This window comes from Meleagris gallopavo, chromosome 26 (genome assembly GCF_000146605.3).
Source record: "Meleagris gallopavo isolate NT-WF06-2002-E0010 breed Aviagen turkey brand Nicholas breeding stock chromosome 26, Turkey_5.1, whole genome shotgun sequence".
Lineage (NCBI taxonomy): Eukaryota > Metazoa > Chordata > Aves > Galliformes > Phasianidae > Meleagris > Meleagris gallopavo.
Genome location: NC_015036.2, coordinates 5,451,570 through 5,467,564, shown reverse-complemented (window position 1 = coordinate 5,467,564; position 15,995 = coordinate 5,451,570). Strand labels below are relative to the sequence as shown.

Genomic DNA, 15,995 nt, shown 5'->3' with positions numbered 1-15,995 from the left:
TTTTTAATTGAGCTTCTCCATTCTCTCTCTGCTGTGTTTCCTTCTCTGCCCCTTTTGGCCTTGGGCAGGACTGGATGAGGGCCGCTGCTGGGCATGGGCTCAGCCTCCTTCTCTTGAAGTGCCGGAAAAAGGGCACTGCTTCATCCCAAGCACCCACCCTGCAGAGCAAAGCAACCCTATGTTCCCCACTGATCTGACATCCCAGTGCTCGGGACCCTGGTTTGCCCATCAGACCTTGGAGCAGGAACCCAAGGAATCAGCCCAAATATGTGGCAAGGAGCCACAGAAATGGATGGCTGACTGTGCAAGAGGGGAAAACGCTGTAAGGAAATGAGAGAATTTCAGACTTCCCTCAGTCAAGGAACTGCGCCAATATGGAAATTTCTTCAGTCTGTACTGACTGTGCAAGAGAACAGTCCAGAAATCCCCAGTGGGTTTCCTCGAGGCTTTCTGGGTCTCAGCAGCCCAGTGCCGGGCTGTTGGGCACAGCAGGACAGGTCCCCATGAGGCTGAGCTGTATGGGACACCTCTGTGCCCAGCATGGCTCTGCCCCTCTCTGGGCTGCCCTCTGTGCCTCCATCCCCTCAGTGCCTCGCACCCTGGGTACGGGGCTCGGTGGGTGGAGGATTTGTTGGAAATGCTTTGGAAATGTTGGAGCATCATTGGAAATGCATTCAGGCATCGGCGCTGGGGAGGAAAAAGGTATTTACAGGAGCAGCCCCCTCCAGAGCAAGGGGCTGAGACACGATGCTACGCACTGTGTGGAGGGGGAGGGAGAGGAAAGAGCTTTTTGCAGAAGGAATGGAAGAGAAACATCTCAGCATATTGAGCTGTGACTTCAACGAGGAAAATGTGAGCGCCTGTAGTTTCCCGGAGCCAAAGGGGTTGTCCGTGCTCTCCGCTTTCAAAGCCAAAGCGTGTGGTTTTCTGGCAAAGGCATCTGTTTCACTGAAAGGAGAGCTTGCTGAGGCGGGGAGGGAACGTGGTGTCCCTCTGCCACAGCTGCAGCCTGCTGGAGCCTCCCACGGTGAGTGGGAACCGGCAGCGCCCAGCACAGCCCTGGGGACGGCCACAGAGCTTGACGTCAGGAGCACAGAAACCTCACGCTTCTTTCTGACGACTCCGTTTTTCAGAGGAAGTCGAAACCAAAAAAAAGAATAGAGAAGGGGAAAAAAAGAAAAAAGACAAAAAACCCCCAACCTACAAAGGAAAAAAGAAATAGTGGAAGAGGAAGGAGGGGGATTGGGGCACCCGCAGGGGCTGCAGTGGTTCCCCTGCAGTGCGGAGAGTGCATCTGAGCCCCAGGGAAAGCACACTGTTGTTGTCTGCTGTGGGAGAATGCCCGTATTTGAGAACAGAAAGCACAACCAGGCCTTAGAAGAGGAGAAATGATGAGTGGAGCAAAAGAAATAAATGCTTCATCCCCTTCTGTATTTACAAATTAAATAGAATAAATAGTATTCTGTACATAAAATGGCAGAATATCGACTGTCGTGCTGAGTGCGCGGCGGGCGCTGCTGGGCTCACTGGCATGGGGCTGCAGGCTCTGTAGGGCTGAAGGAATCCCTGGCTCTTTCAGAGGGCAGCTGCAGGGTGGGAGTCCCTGCAGCAGCACAGAGAAAGCTGACGTGGTGCTGTGCTGCACTTTTGGTATCAGTGTTGTGAAAGGTTCGGGTGGCACCGACCATGTGCCTGCAGGAAGGGGAAGTGGAAGATGGAAACATGGAAAAGGGAGCCCAAAGCCAGGGCTGTGCTCTGTGCCATGGAGCTGGTGCATGTCCTCGGTCTTGGTGGTCCAGCACAGCCCATCCCCATGTCCCATTAGTGTCATCAGGGTGCTGGCTGTGCTGGGTTGGTGGGAAGCTGCCCCAGCTGTAGCGATGCCAGTGGCTCTGGGTGAGACTGCCAAGGTTGTGCTCAGGTCGGTGAGCTGACATTCAGGGGTCGGTGGTAGCTTATCCAGTGTCTGCTCCAAAGGAGCCGTGGTGAGAGGTAGTGGTGTCAGGGTCACAGGGGGCTCACAGGTGGCTGTCCTTGCTGTCCCTGCTGAGCATGCTCAGCGGGTTGGCTTGCACTGTGAGCCAGTCGTCAGAGCTGAGGCTGGAGATGAGGGGTAGCGTCCCCATCAGGTCAGTGTCGAAGATGCCCAGGTCGAGGGAGACCTTCAGGATCTCAGGGCTGGCCTTGGAGGCCAGGGGAGCCCCATAAGTCAGCACAGGGGACCCCGGGGCAGCAAGGACTGGGGTGTGACTGTGCGGACACTCAGGAGAGGATTGCTTCAGGTACCCTTTGGACACCGGCAGCTCTGTGCAGCCCATATCCAGCACAATGTTGGTGCCAGCGGGGCCCCACTGGGCTCCTGCACAGGCCCAGAGTGTCTCCCCATCAGCTTGCCCCTGCCTCAGCTCCACCATGCCCTTGGATTGCTGCAGGTACCCACGGAACTCCACCTCTTGTGGGCTGTCCTGCCCGGTGGTGGGGCAGAAGTCAGGCTCTGCTCCATGCGTAGCTTCCATGAGGCTCCCAGCAGGTCTCTCCAAGCCCACACCACTGTCATCACCAACGGGCAGCTGCTGCTTGTAGCCACGGTTCTCAGAGTGGCACAGCTTGGAGGAGGAAGATGAGGATGAGGATGAGGAGGAAGAATGCAGGCAGATGCCACTGTCTGTGCTGGTGCAGCTGCTGTCCCTGCTCCCTGCTGCCTGTTCCTTGGGCCATGCTGGCAGCAGGCTGCTCTTCTCTATTGGTGGCTGGGCTGTGCCTGTGGTGCTGAGGGCACTATGGTGCTGGGGCTCCTTCTGGCACAGGAACAACTGCTGCACTGCATCTGTGCTCCCTGAGGATGAGGTCTCCTGTTCCATCCAGAGCGAGCTCTGCTTTATGAAGGATTTCTGGGTGGGACAGAAAATAGGAGAATGAGCCCTGCTTCATCCCTGCTCGTGGCTTGCCTCTCCCATCCCTTGCAGCAGCCACAAAGGGCACTGTGTGCCCGCTGCCTTACCAGGACAGATGGTGGCCTCATGGGTTTCTTTAGGTACATGCAGACCAGCAGAGCCCCCAGGATGCCCAGAAGGAAGAGTACAATGGCAAAGGAGCTGACAGTGATGGGGATGAGTTCTGCACTTCCTGCAAGAGAGGATGTGCCTAGGTGAGTTTGAAGTGCAGGTCCCACAGCACACATTGCTTGGAAACCCCACAACAGGCACAGCTCCCCCCAGGGTCCACAATGCTCCTCCAGCCCCACTCCATCCTTACTGTCTCTGTGGCCAATGGTGACGCACTGCTCAGCGGTGCGCGTGGCAGGGATGTGCCGGCTGGCCACGTCGGGCTCCACACTGATGCAGTACTCAGTGTTCCAGAAGAGGTTGTGGATGTGGAACTCTGAGGCGGTCTCCCACACTTCATACTGCAATGAGAGAGCACAGCTGGTACCCAAGAGCTGGGCCCCATGGTCTGCTCCCTTCTCCTCCTCCATTCCCTGGAGAAAGCCCCCCAGTGCTTAGCAGAGCTGTTGGCAGCAGCCAGACCCCAAATCCCTCTGGAGGGAGGGAGCTGGAGGACCCGCGACAGTAAGCAGTACAGAGAAATATCTGCAATGTTCTGGCTCTGTTAACTCGGATGGAGGACCGATGCTCACCGTCTGGTTGTCCTGCGCCCTCCGGATGTACACCCGGTACCGCCTCGCGTGCTTCTGGATGTCATCATATTTCACAGTGAGGTTCCCTGCCCGGAGCAGCAGCTGCAGCTTCACATGGATGCTGTTGTCCATCACGGCCAGACTGTGGCCAGACAGGCGCAGGCTGGCTGCAGAGAGGGGAGGTTCAGGAGTATTATGGAGGGTCCTCATGCATCTCCAATGGCTTTGGAGCATTTGAGGATAGGAGTGGGTGCTGACCTACCTTCCTGCGGGGAGAAGGCATTGGTCCTTTTCCAGTCAGATGTCTGGTTCCCAAGCACAGCTCGCACCCGAGCATAGTAGCGCAGGGAGGGATCCAGGGTGTAGTAGGTGAGGTCACAGCTGTGCCCACGGATCTTCATGCAGTTCGGGATGGCGGTCCAGGGGCTGTCAGTGCCATAGCTGCCAGGAAAGCACCCGGGGTGAGCGCAGTGCTGAAGGACTGACTGTCCCTGCTGCACCCCCAGGGCACTGTACTCACATTTTTTGCTCCACATCATAGCAGACATCGCTGGGAGCATCACGGCCTGGCTCCCACTGCAGCAGGTGGTGCAACATCTCCGCCACGAAGCGTACACGCGTGGGCTTTAACTGCAGCTCACCTGCAGGATGGAGCCATCAGCTTGGGCTCCCAAACAGGGCCACCTCACCTGGTCCATAGCCACAGAAACTCTGCTGGCCCCGATGAGCCACAGGCTCAGCCCTGGCACAGGGATTTCCCCAGAACAATCCTAGGCTCCAGCATTTACTCATTCAGTTTCCCTTCCTCTCTCCTACAGAGAGAGCCCAGGCAAGAGAACCTCACTTCTTTCCTCTCTCTTTTGTCTGCTCCCTCAAGTGCTGCTGCTCGCTAGCAAGCACTCTGTTTGGATTCAGCCTTCCTGTTTTGCTCATCTACTTGCTGGGGAAAAAAATAGACTTTTTCACACCTCCTGCCTGAATTTCGGTATTGTAACCTGGCAGCAAAACACCACTCGATAACATCTGTCGCTCTCTCTGTGCTCGCTCCCCTCACCACTGCTGTCAGCCAGCAAACACCGAGCGCCGGAGCTGAGCTGCCCGCAGTGTGCGCCAGCAACCGGGCACCAGTAACACGAGGCCCCACAGCCTGAACGCATTGTGGTAAGCAAGGTCTGAGTGCTCAAAGGGGTCTGAGTGCTCAGAAGGCTTCAGGTTCACAGGTAAGGATGAGAGCAGGTGAGGGGCTGGTGTTCCAAAAGCACTCCGAAGCCATGGGGCCCCACCACAACATCCCCGTGTGCCGCTCCCCCCGTGTGCCTCCCCAGCTGCAATCCCCGGTGCTGTGGGCTCAGCGTGGGGGTGAGGAGGAGCCCCCAGGGCAGGGGCATGGGGCACTTACCATGCGCTGTCTGAGCGAGCAGCAGAGCCACGCACAGGGCCAGGGCAGCGCAGAGGGCCATGTCAGATGCGCATCCTCCGCAGGTGCTGGGCTGGAGAGCCGGGTGTGTGCTGAGCCGGGCGGGCTGTGAGCGCTTGTTTTTCCCCCCGGAGGCTGGCTTAGTGACGTCTCGGAGGAGTTAGCGCAGTGGGAGGAAAGTAGCTGTGCTGTGACTTCCACTTTTCTTCGCTGTCCACCCACTCAGCACCGTTCAGCTCTCTGCGCAAGGCTGGGCATTTCCTGCCAGCAGCCCCAGGCGGGAGTGCTGGGGGCTTTTCCAAATAAGCGGTACATTGCCAAGAAAGTGAAAATAGGAACATGTCACTTGTCTGCCTCCCTGTTCAATTAGATTTTCAAAGCACAGCGCAGCAGCACCTTGACAACACATCACAGGGGCATCGCTGAGCGCAGCAGCAGTCCCACAGTACCCCCAGGGCCAATGTCCCTCACCAAACAGGCCATGGCCAGTCCCACAGCCCGGGACTGCTGCTCCCTCCCTTCCCTACATCTCCTGGCTCCCATTCCCTGTTTCTGGGGGTGGGTGACCATCCCCTGCCTGCTGTGCACCTTGCGCACCCCGATGCGTAAGGATGGTCCAGGCACTGCAAGAGACAGGGCTCAGCTCTGGAGCGAGCCATGGGCTGTACCCAGGGCCCCAGGGCTGTACTCTGCCTGGTGGTGACATTGGCCTGAGGGCCAAGGCTGAGATGGCTTTGCTTTCCCTTCTGGCAGGCTAAACGACAGGAGAGCTTGAAGGCTTTTCTGGAGGCTCTGCAAACCCATGTGATGAAGTGTGATTCGTCTTGAGAAGAGGAATTTCCCAATGGGGAGCTGGTGTAAAGGTCATGCATAAAATGTACAAGAGAAACTGAGAGTATTTGGACACCACAAAGCCTTGGTTCACAGAGCACAAATCCTGGGCATCCTGCAGCAACCAGGAGCACCCAGGTCTTGGCAGGGAGGTGGCAGCAGCCCTGCTCCATGGCTGTGCCCAGCTAGGCTTTGTTTTCCTGGGTGGCAGCTGATGCTCCATCACCTGCTGTCAGCCCCTGAGTCACAGCTGGCAGGGACAGAATTTGGAAATGCTGAGATGAGGTGCAGCCCATCACACACAGCCCATATTTCATGTAAAGACATGAAAAACAAAAGTAGTGGGACCAGAAAATGAGGAAGGAGGGAACCTGCTGGAAAAGACAAACTGCAGTCCGTCATGTGGCTTGTGATTTAGGGGAAAACAAAACAGTCTGAGGAGAAAGGACCGCAGCTGGAGGTTCATTCTGAAAGCCTCAGGAGCAGTGCAGCCACCTCAGCACTGCCAGGTATTGTGTTAGGGACAGCACCACGGGGTGCAGACCTGGCACATGTGGGTGCTGCTGAGGATGCTCCTCCTGCTGCTGCTCTTCTATCCCCTCCAAAACACTGCTCGGCTGTGGCTGCTCTGCTACCTTCATCTCAAAGCATTTCGGGGAAACCACAGCTGAGCTCTGCACTCACCCTGGGTGCTGCTGGCCATCAGAGCACTGTGATAAAACCGGAGAGAAAAGAGCAGACTTTCAGCCTTTCAACTCTTGCAGTGTTGGGTGGAGAGGTTTTGAGTTCATAGGTCAAATCAGCACTCAAAAGTACTGCTGAGTTTCCTTTCCATCTTAAAAACAATTGACTAAGCTTTGCATAGTGTTTTTACCAACCTGGAAAGCACCTGAGTCAAAGAAGCACCGCAGCTTTTCTCCAGAAGCTGTTCCTGAGAGGGCATCCGTAGCACTGGGAGCAACAGGTGCCCCAGCTCCACTCCTGCTCTTTCTACAGAGCCACCTACGGAGAGTGAGTTCCAGCAAGGCATCATTCCTGGAGCTGCAGAGCTGCCTCCTGAGAGCTGCAACTCAGAAGTGTCAGAGCTGGGGCACTGGGGGCAACGTTGTTCCCTCTGCTTTACACCCTGCAGGGCATGGCACAGGGCAGCTGCAGAAAGCAGCCAAATGCTCTCAGTTCTGTGTGTGCAAACAGGAGAGGATGGTGCTGCATGCCAGGGGTTGCTCAGAAACCCTAGAAATGAACATCACCCACTGAGAAATTTATGTTGAAAGTGGACTTGTCAGGCAGGGTGCAGGAAAAGGTCTGCTCCAGCCAGGCCTTGCTGGAGGAAAATGGGGAATGTAGTGTGCCCAGGAGCAGGGGGTCAGGTGGGCAGCCCTGGACAGGTGGAGGGATGGAGTTTCCCCACCCCAAGCTGGGCCAATGAAATGGGGAGGGCTTTAGGCTTGGCACGCTACAAGCTGGGATGTCCCTGCTGGTCCCTGCCATCTCTAAGAACAAAGATGACATTTCACATCCTTTCCAATGAGGTATTGTGACACTTCGATCACCCTGACCCCACACACGAGGGGTTTTGTGTTGAGGGACATGGTTTAGTGAGTACATTGGTGATAGGTGGATGATTGGACAGGATGATCTTGAAGATCTTTTCCAACCTTGGTGATTCTGTGATTCTGTGATTCTGTGTTCTGTTGCTGGGGCATACGCCCCCTGCAATCCCCATCCAGGACAGAACTGCGAGTGATCAAGCTGCAGAGAGGAGCTATTGGCAGCCCCAATGCCTGGCTGCCCAGCTGGCACCCACTCTCCCCATGGCCAACCCTCACCTCACCAGCCTTTATCCATAGCCACGTTCCTCCCAGGGCGCAGAGGCAGGTGTTTTGCACGCTGTGCCTGCAGCAGTTGGGAAACAGGCAGCGGTGGAGCTGGGCAGCAGGTCCGACTGGTTTCCTCCGTGCTGGCACTGACGTACAAACCCGCTCACCAAACAGATCCTGCCCCGTCCCCGCGGACCTGACCTCGCTCCGCAGCAGGGAATGGCTGTGCCGGAGCTGTGATTCCCAGCCCAGCCCCGCAGCGGCCCATGGAAGGGAAAATCTCTCCGGTAAGGCACGGGAAGAAAATTGGGATCTGGAGCTGGCTGGGGTTTGCTCTGAGGCCTGTGTGAGTCGCTCACTTTGGGTGTTTTAGGGCTGCTTTCTGCCTCCCTGTTCCCCTGGGCAGGGAGTGCTGGTGGGGGGAAGGACCGGGAGGCTCTGCCATGGGGATGTGGAGAGGGGAGGAAGAGGCTGAGTGCCACCAGCATCTTCACTCCATGCTGTCAGAGGGGCCGTCAGGGCCTCTCAGCCCCACTGCTTTCACATGTTTGAGGGATCCGTGGCTCCAGTGGATTTGCAAGGATGGAGGCCAGCTGAGGGTAGGCTGCTGAGCAGGGCAGGATGCAAGAACACCGGCAGCATGCAGGTGGCCTTGGCAGCCCTTCCTGACCCACTTTCTTGGTATTTTCCCCCCATTCTTTAGGGTCTGGGTTGCTCAGGGCCGGGTTGCTAAGGGCCGGCTCTCTGTCAGCTGTTGGGCCCCCCCAAGGTGCAGTGAGCATCCCGTCATGAGCAAAACATCCCCGGCTGTCACGGGGCTCAGCCCTCCCGGAAGAGGCAGTAATTACTGCGCTGAGCTGCGCTGTGATGTCCGCAGGGCTGCAGGGATGGGGCTGGAGAGGACGTGGTAGTGGAAGTGAAGGTGCCCCCAAGGCAGCCTGGGTTGGAGCTCGTTTCCATACAGGGCTGCCTGCAGCTCTGTCCCTTTTTGCAAGGCCCCGAGCTCTGCTTGCCTGCCTCCAGCACTGCTGTGCTGTGTGATCCCGGCTAACCGTGTCACCCAGAGCAGGCAGGAGCACCACGGTGACAGTGGGGCTGGGATTTGGATGCCTGCACATGGAGAATATTACTCAGTACTGGATATCTCCACTGGGTCACCTGAATGTGGCTTGGATTATATGGGCCATCCCAGGTACCATCCTCACTTCAACTGTCCGTGCCTCAGTTTGCCCATCTCTGGAATTGACTGAGCAGTTCTTACTCACCCCCTGCACCAATTTCTGATCTCTGCCTGAAGGGCTCCTCACTCTGGTATATGGCAACCTGGCCCTGGCCCGGTGGGGCTGACTCAATGGCTTGTCACCCACGCTTGCAAAATGTCCCTTGTGTGCTTTAGGATTTTCACTTCCCTATGCTTGCCCCCTGTACAGCATCCGGCTCCCTGCAGCTGGGCTGAGCTGGGGGCTCAGATCCGGGCCGGCATTGCTGTGCGCTTCATGGGAACATGAGGCTGCGTAGGGACTGCAGACACCTGCAGGCACAGGAGGGCTCACCCCAGGGGCATGGGGACAATGTCCCCATTGTCAGCTCTCAGAGCTGCTCTGGCACAGGACACAGCACTCTGCTGACAGGTGGAAGATGATTCCCTGCGCAACAGCAGTGAGCTTAGCTGAGAAAGATGATCTCCTGCCTGGGCAGCTCCTGCCGCTTGGTTAAGGCAGACTGCCTCCAGCCCCTCTCAGTGCTCTGATTTTCTGGGTGGCTGCTGCTCCTCCTGCTCCTCTGAGATGCTGCTGGGCCTCGGCTCCTGTTGCAACACCACAGGTGCCACCTGGCTTCTGCTCTCCCTCCCACTCCGAAACTGCCAGCAATTGCTCTCGCTTCCTTCCCCATCCCACCTGGATCCAGCCCAGCTCCACGGTGCTGGGATTTTCCCTGGGATTTGTGACCTCCTGGTGTGGATTTGGCAGTGTCATCACAGGCAGAGCCTCGAGCTGGAGTCAGTGCGTGGAGTCTGGGCTGCAGTGTGGATGGGATGGGATGCCCAAAGATGCGATGCAGAGCTGAGCTGAGAAGGGTGAAGGTGTTGTCTGTGCAAACAGGGTCAGCCATGGGCTGTGCTGCGGGTCCTCTGCTCCCTGCAGCTCAGGCTTTGCCCATGCCAAAGAAGTCACTGATCCCTGCTTGCTTACATGACTTCTAGGCTTAAACCCATAGCAGTGCTAAATGCTCTCACAGCAGGTGGAACATTTGCTGAGAGGACGACAGAAAAATGTCTCAAACCACAGCCACATGTGTGAGAGAGTCATTGCTCTGAGTCTGACTTCTGTTCAAAAGCCAACAGAGGATGAGTAAAGGCTTTGTGGCCACAAGTGGTAGCTTCTGGCAGAAATACCATCCCTGTAAAGCTGCTGCTGTTTGCTCTCTGCTCCAGTGGTCACCCAACAGTAACTAGTTGTGCTGGTTGCTGGGCACCGTGATAAAGGGTTGGTTAGCTCCTGTGATAGAGCTTAAAACAATGTTCGGACTTTAGACTTTTGAGGAAATGGGTAACTAATAGTCCAACAGTATAAGAAAGGCCACGTGCTTTCTGCAAAGCAATAGTAAGAGCAATTTAACCTATAGTGTTATGTAGATATTCGTGTGAGATGTTTGTAACCCAGAGCTGGAAATGCTTTCACGTGCCTGGAGTGGGGCTGTTCTGCAGTGCTACGCTGATGTTTGGCCTTGGCTGATCTGATAAGTGAAACATTCGTCTCCCCGCTGGATGGGTTCAAAGAGAGATAGCAGACGTGGTGATAGCTTGCAGATACCCACTAATACAATTGGCACTGGCATTTAGCAGAACTTCATCTGTGTGTGGGAGGAAATTTGCCTGGGAAAGGTCTCAGGTTTCCGCTGTGGGTCAGGGCAGTGGTGGGTGATGCTGTGGGGTGGGAGGTGGCTCCTGGTGGGAGGAGATGTCAGCAGTGCTGTGCTGAGCACCCTGGGTGCTGTGCCTGGGCTCAGAGGGGGCTGTTCCAGAGGTGTTTTCCCCTCGCATGGGGTTCCCAATCCATGGCAGACCCTGTGCGTGGCCACACCAGGTGAGTGACTCAGGGGATAATGCCCAGGAAGTGACACTGCTGCATTGCAAGAAAGGGCACAGCCATATTTACAAAGCATGAGCCTAAGCAGGATCCTGATGTGCTCATTAGGGCCCTGGGCTCCCAGCAGGAAGCACGAGGGCAGGGAGAATCCAGGTAGAAGGGGCAGTGTGGAAGCAGTGCCCAGAGCTCTGCCAGCACCACACTGTGCCCTGCACCCAGGAGCTCCCAATGATGGAGAAATGTGATCCCAGCAGCTGCAGGGCTGTGAAGGGATGTGCTAAATCCCAGCTCCTGATGGGCACAGCGGTCCCTGGAGGTGGGCACTGTGCTGCCAATGGATGCACGCTCCTCTGTAGACCCCCTTGATGGTGCAGCGGTGACGCTGTGTGTAGGGATGCAGTCAAAATTCTGCCTGGCAGTAGTTGGTGGGTGGCTTCACTGAGCAGCACAGTGCAAGCTGAGGAAGCTGGCACCAGGAGGGGAGGAGAATCTGCTGGGAGCAGTGCACAGCCTCCAGAAGGCACACGGTCACTTCTCATTGCCAAAGAGGTTTGAGATTTTGCAAATGAAATGACAATGGCAGAGGAAATGACTTTCCTTGCGGGCTGTGTGCATGTGAGGTCTCTGCTTCAAAGGAAAATGAGAGGCTTTGCTTGTGGAGCTGGTCGAAGCTGGGGAAGCACTGGGGGAGAGTATCTGGAGGAACGGAAACAAATACATATTCTTCTGCAAATTCACAGGTCAGGAGTGACATAACTGCAGAACAGCATTCCAGTCTGCAGGATGTTTCAGGGCTTGGAAAACACTGATTATTAAGTATTACTAAATAACAGTTGGAAATTGCGCTGTATTTTTCAAATGGCTAATTAAAGATAGATGCATAAATTGGGGCATTAGCCCCATGGAACTGGGCCATGGTGTGGCTGACCTGATGCCAAACACCCGTCTGATGGCTCCGATGGAAGCCATTTGGAAAATTTGGCCAGCAGCCTCCGAAAAGGGAAAAACTTTGTGGCAAAGAGGCTTTCAGCTGTGCCAGCGGGGTGCTGAGAGCTTTGCATAGGGCAGTGGGCGATGGCCACTGCCGTAACACAGCCCTCTGCTCACATAGACCACGGCATCGCCCAGCTCCCTCCATGCCTCCGCAGCCAGCAGCATCTTCAGCATCCGGCCCCCGCAGCCTCGGGAGAACGTCCTTGGCATCAGCTTCAAGCCCTACAGCCCCGATTCCATCCCGGCCCCGGTCCCGTGCACGGCCTGTGAGAGCACACGTAAGATGATGGTGGTTTGCGCCCTGGGTTCAGCCCGTTCCTGGTCTCTCCTGAAGAAGGGATGGAAGGAGAAAATGCATCGTGCGCTGCTGCGGGCATAGGGGTGGGGTTTCCTGGGGGTGCGAGGGGAGAGCGGCACATGCTGAAGTCCAGGACAGGGTCTGGTGCCTCGAGGAGGCTGTGCTCCCCCTGACTCGGTCCCCGTCCCGCTGCCAGGATCCTCCATGTTCAGAGCTCCCTGCATGAGCCAGCGGCGGCTCGCGCTCATCTTCTGCGTCTCCGTCCTCATCGTGCTGATCGTCGCCCTCATCCTGCTGTGTGAGTGCCGGGCTCATCCCGCTGCGTGAGGCTGGGCGGGGGGGCAGCGGGCTGGGAGGGCGGCTGCCGGGCCGGCACCTTGCAGGGGAGGGTCGGGAGGCGGAGCAGAGATGCGCGCTTCCCATTTTCTGAGTTTTCCTGACATCTGGTGGACGGGAGGGCGTAGGGAGATGCTTGGTGCCGCCAGCCTTGCCCTGGTTCTGCGGCCCTTCGGAATCCAAACCCTGCGACCAAGCTGCTGAGGGCGGGGATGGGGGTCGTCCGTGGCAGTCTGGACCCAGCCTCACCGCAGCACGCGCTCGTCCCCAGTTATGTTCTGGCGGTCGCAGACCGGCATCGTGTACAAGGAGCCCGCCGAGACCTGCAAGGACAACCCGGTGCGCTGTGACGGCGTGGTGGACTGCTCCCAGAGGAGCGACGAGCTGGGCTGCGGTAAGGCAGCAGCACGGGAGCGCCGTGTCCGGGCGATGGGAGCCCCGCAGCGCCGGGTGCTGCTGACCCCCCTCCGTCCCCGCAGTGCGGTTCAGCTCCGACCGGTCCTTGCTCCACGTTTACTCCAGCGCTGAGAGCCAGTGGCTCCCGGTATGCAGCAGCGCCTGGGACGAGTCCTTCTCTAGAAAGACCTGCCGGCAGCTGGGCTTCCAGAAGTAATCCTTCCTGCCCCAATCTTTGCCCCAGCGTTGCAGGTTTACCCTGGGGAGGCTTTGCCCAACGCTTTTGTCTCACCTCCTCTCTCCCAGTGCGTCGCAGACAGAATACATCCCCCTGCACGTCTCTGGCAAGAGCCTCACGGTGACAGATGAGCGGGACACCATCCAGCAGAGCCTCAACAGGTAGTGGGCAGCCCCCTGCCACCCCGAGCTGGGGGTCAGACTGGGGCTGATGTGTGTCCCCCTCTTCTCTCCCACAGCTCCCAGTGTTTGACAGGGAAATTCGTCTCCCTGCGGTGTACAAGTAAGCGGGCTGTCCAGCAAGGCAGGAGGACAAGGGCAGGCAAGGCCAAGCAAATGCTTGGAAGGATTTTCTTCCCATCTTTGTGATGGGTTGGGCAAGGAGGGTGTTCTCCAGCAGAATATTCTGGGTAATACAAAACAATGAAGGTTGCAGCCCCATGCATGCTGCGCCAAGCACTGCTGGTGACTGCAGTGGTGGGGATGCGCTGTGCACAGCCTCTTGGCTTACTCCTTCTCTCAGCCCTCTGCTCTCTCCTGCAGCGTGTGGGCAGAGGATTTCAGGCCGAATCATCGGAGGGAAGGAAACCTCGGTGAGCAAATGGCCCTGGCAGGTCAGCGTGCAGTACGGACCCGTCCACATCTGCGGTGGTACCATCATCGATGCGCAGTGGGTGCTCACCGCCGCGCACTGCTTCTTCATGTGAGTGCTGCTCTGCATCCAGCAGCCCTGGCGCTGGGCATGGCTGTGTGTCTCATCCCCACTGCCTCCCCCCCGTGCCCAGGAACAGCATGAAGATCCTCGATGACTGGAAGGTGTACGGCGGGGTGTCGGACCTCAAGCAGCCCATGGAGGGCATCCCCGTCTCCCAGGTCATCATCAACTCCAACTACAGCGATGACCACGACGACTATGACATTGCTCTCATGAAGCTCTCCCGGCCGCTGACGCTCTCAGGTGGCAGGACTGGGTGGGTGGGGGTGGTCCTGGGGGCTGTGGGACCCCACGGGGTCAGCTCGGAGGGGAGCGCTTCCTGCAGCCCACGCTCCACCCTGGCTGCAGGGCGGGTGACTGTGCTGTTGTTCTGCTGTCGAGTGACTCATCTCTCTCTCCTCTGGTTTTCATCCAGCTCAGGTTCGACCAGCCTGCCTCCCCATGCATGGCCAGCGGTTCCAGACCGGCAGGTCCTGCTTCATCACCGGCTTTGGGAAAACCAGGGAGAACGAAGGTGAGGGAGGGAGGGAGGATGCCGGCTGCTCCAGAGCTCATGCACACCCCACGTGCGCGTTCCTGCGGGGTGTGTGAGGGCCGTGCCATGCAGAGCTGACACACAGCAGGCGCTCTCCTGCCCGTGCAGCTCTGCAGAAGGTGTGCGAGAAGCAGCAGCTTGCTCCCTCCTACAGCGGGGGGCCGAGGCTGGCCCTGCCCGACGGCTCCTCCTGCCTTGCAGATAACACCTCCCCAAAGCTGAGGGAGGCAGAAGTCAAACTCATCGACTACAAGATCTGCAACAGTGACAAGGTGTACGAGGGCTACCTGACCCCGCGCATGATGTGCGCTGGGTACCTGCAGGGGGGGAAGGATGCGTGCCAGGTGAGCGGGGCAGGGCTGTGCCTGGGGACAGGCAGGGATGCCCTCTGCTTGCTCTCATCACCGCTCTGCCCCCTCGGTGGCAGGGGGACAGTGGGGGGCCCCTGGTGTGCGAGGACAACGGCCGCTGGTACGTGGCTGGCGTGACGAGCTGGGGGACGGGATGCGGCCAGAAGAACAAGCCTGGGGTTTACACACGTGTGACGAAACTCCTCGGCTGGATCTACAGCAAAATGGAGGTGAGACTGGGGCGTGGAGGGAGAGGAGTGGGTCCAACCTGGCCCCGTGCCTCATCCCTACCCCTGCTATCTACCCCTTGCAGAGTGAGAACAACTGAAGCCAGGCTGGAACCTGTGCAGCAGCACCGGCTGGCACCGGCCCCTTGCTCCCCCTGCCACCAGGGCACGGTGTACCAGCTGCTGTCCCTGCTCCTCTGGGCTGCTCATGCAATTGGGGACCTGCAGCTGCCTGGACTGTGACAATGCAGCACTTGCAGAACACCTCGGTCCTGCTGAGGACATGGAGATGTCTCTGTCCGGGGCTCAGTCTGTGCTGGATGTGCCCACTTGGAGCTGCCGTCTCAGCTGTGGCCTGCAAACAGAGTTGCCAGGACCGTGTGTCCTTGAATGTGGGCACAACCAGAAGATGTGGGGCTGCTGCCCATCCCTGCAACTGGAAGCCAGGAGCAGAAAGCTGCAGGTGCCTGTGGTGAGTGAGCCCCTTCCTCTGCTCGCTGCAGGCACAGCTGAGCAAAGGGGAGCCCCATGGGGCAGCTGAAGCACCTGCTGGGAGGAGGAACGGTGGTTGCTCTCACATTTGCATATGGATTTAGGAAGTGTTTTTTAAATGAAGTGCTTCCCCAGCAGAGAAACACCCATTTATTTATTTTTCTATGCCCTGGAAGCACACACTACTGGGACTTTGTGCAGCCACTCTCAGCTCCCTGCCTGCCCTGGGCAGGGGTTGGGCAGCAGTGTAGGGCTGTTCTTATCCTGGGGGTAGCAGGGCTGTTCTGTGACACATGACAGAAGCCAGCAGCAGGTGAAGCTCAGGACAGAGCAAGATATAGAGTAGCACCCAGCCCCATGCTAGCCCCAGCATCTCCCAGCTCCGTGGCCAGTGCCAGGTGCCGGATTTCTTTGTCTCAGCGCTGCACGCAGTCCATAGAGGACACACAAATGCCCGTGTCTCAGAGCAGATGTGTCGAGGTGCGTGCACGCTGGATGGAGGCAGGCTGCTGCTCTGCTGAGGCTGTACCCCAAGCTGCAGGGGGTCCTGGTGCTCTTGGCTACCCCACACTGTTCTCAATAAATGTTTCAGTAGTGCTCTGCAGAGATGGTTCTTTGGGAG

At 57.7% G+C, this 15,995-nt stretch overlaps 2 protein-coding genes across 7 annotated transcripts in view; one reads left to right on the top strand and one right to left on the bottom strand.

The window, feature by feature from the left end:
* TMPRSS13 (transmembrane serine protease 13) overlaps positions 1-15,972 on the top strand; it is an 18,754-nt gene extending 2,782 nt beyond the window's left edge. For 3 of the 6 annotated variants that reach the window (XM_031556899.1, XM_031556898.1, XM_010723742.3), the window contains 13 exons: positions 5,808-7,992; positions 11,906-12,065; positions 12,282-12,383; positions 12,693-12,815; positions 12,901-13,030; positions 13,124-13,216; positions 13,294-13,337; positions 13,598-13,757; positions 13,840-14,012; positions 14,185-14,283; positions 14,413-14,648; positions 14,732-14,884; positions 14,968-15,972. In XM_031556899.1, the coding sequence (XP_031412759.1) occupies positions 7,972-7,992; positions 11,906-12,065; positions 12,282-12,383; positions 12,693-12,815; positions 12,901-13,030; positions 13,124-13,216; positions 13,294-13,337; positions 13,598-13,757; positions 13,840-14,012; positions 14,185-14,283; positions 14,413-14,648; positions 14,732-14,884; positions 14,968-14,982 (1,509 nt within the window). In that variant the 5' untranslated portion in view covers positions 5,808-7,971 and the 3' untranslated portion in view covers positions 14,983-15,972. Of the gene's footprint in view, positions 1-5,807; positions 7,993-11,905; positions 12,066-12,281; positions 12,384-12,692; positions 12,816-12,900; positions 13,031-13,123; positions 13,217-13,293; positions 13,377-13,597; positions 13,758-13,839; positions 14,013-14,184; positions 14,284-14,412; positions 14,649-14,731; positions 14,885-14,967 lie in introns of all 6 variants that reach the window. The other 3 variants (XM_019622874.2, XM_031556900.1, XM_010723743.3) reach the window with 3 other exon arrangements.
* On the bottom strand, positions 1,468-5,761 carry IL10RA (interleukin 10 receptor subunit alpha). Its single transcript, XM_003212738.4, has 7 exons — positions 5,037-5,761; positions 4,158-4,278; positions 3,900-4,078; positions 3,638-3,804; positions 3,256-3,406; positions 3,002-3,126; positions 1,468-2,891 (listed from the first exon to the last, which is right to left on the bottom strand). Exons 1-7 carry the CDS (start codon positions 5,095-5,097, stop codon positions 2,019-2,021), a joined length of 1,677 nt encoding a protein of 558 aa, XP_003212786.1. The 5' UTR covers positions 5,098-5,761; the 3' UTR covers positions 1,468-2,018.
* Positions 15,973-15,995: the final 23 nt, after the last annotated feature.

Coding starts and splice junctions, on each gene's coding strand:
- IL10RA (XM_003212738.4), bottom strand. CDS start 5,097: ATGGCCCTCTGCGCTGCCCTGGCCCTGTGCGTGGCTCTGCTGCTCGCT. Junction 3,805..3,899: donor TGCCTTCTCCCCGCAGGAAG/GTAGGTCAGCAC, acceptor CCCTCTCTGCAG/CCAGCCTGCGCCTGTCTGGC. Junction 2,892..3,001: donor TGAGGCCACCATCTGTCCTG/GTAAGGCAGCGG, acceptor TGTCCCACCCAG/AAATCCTTCATAAAGCAGAG.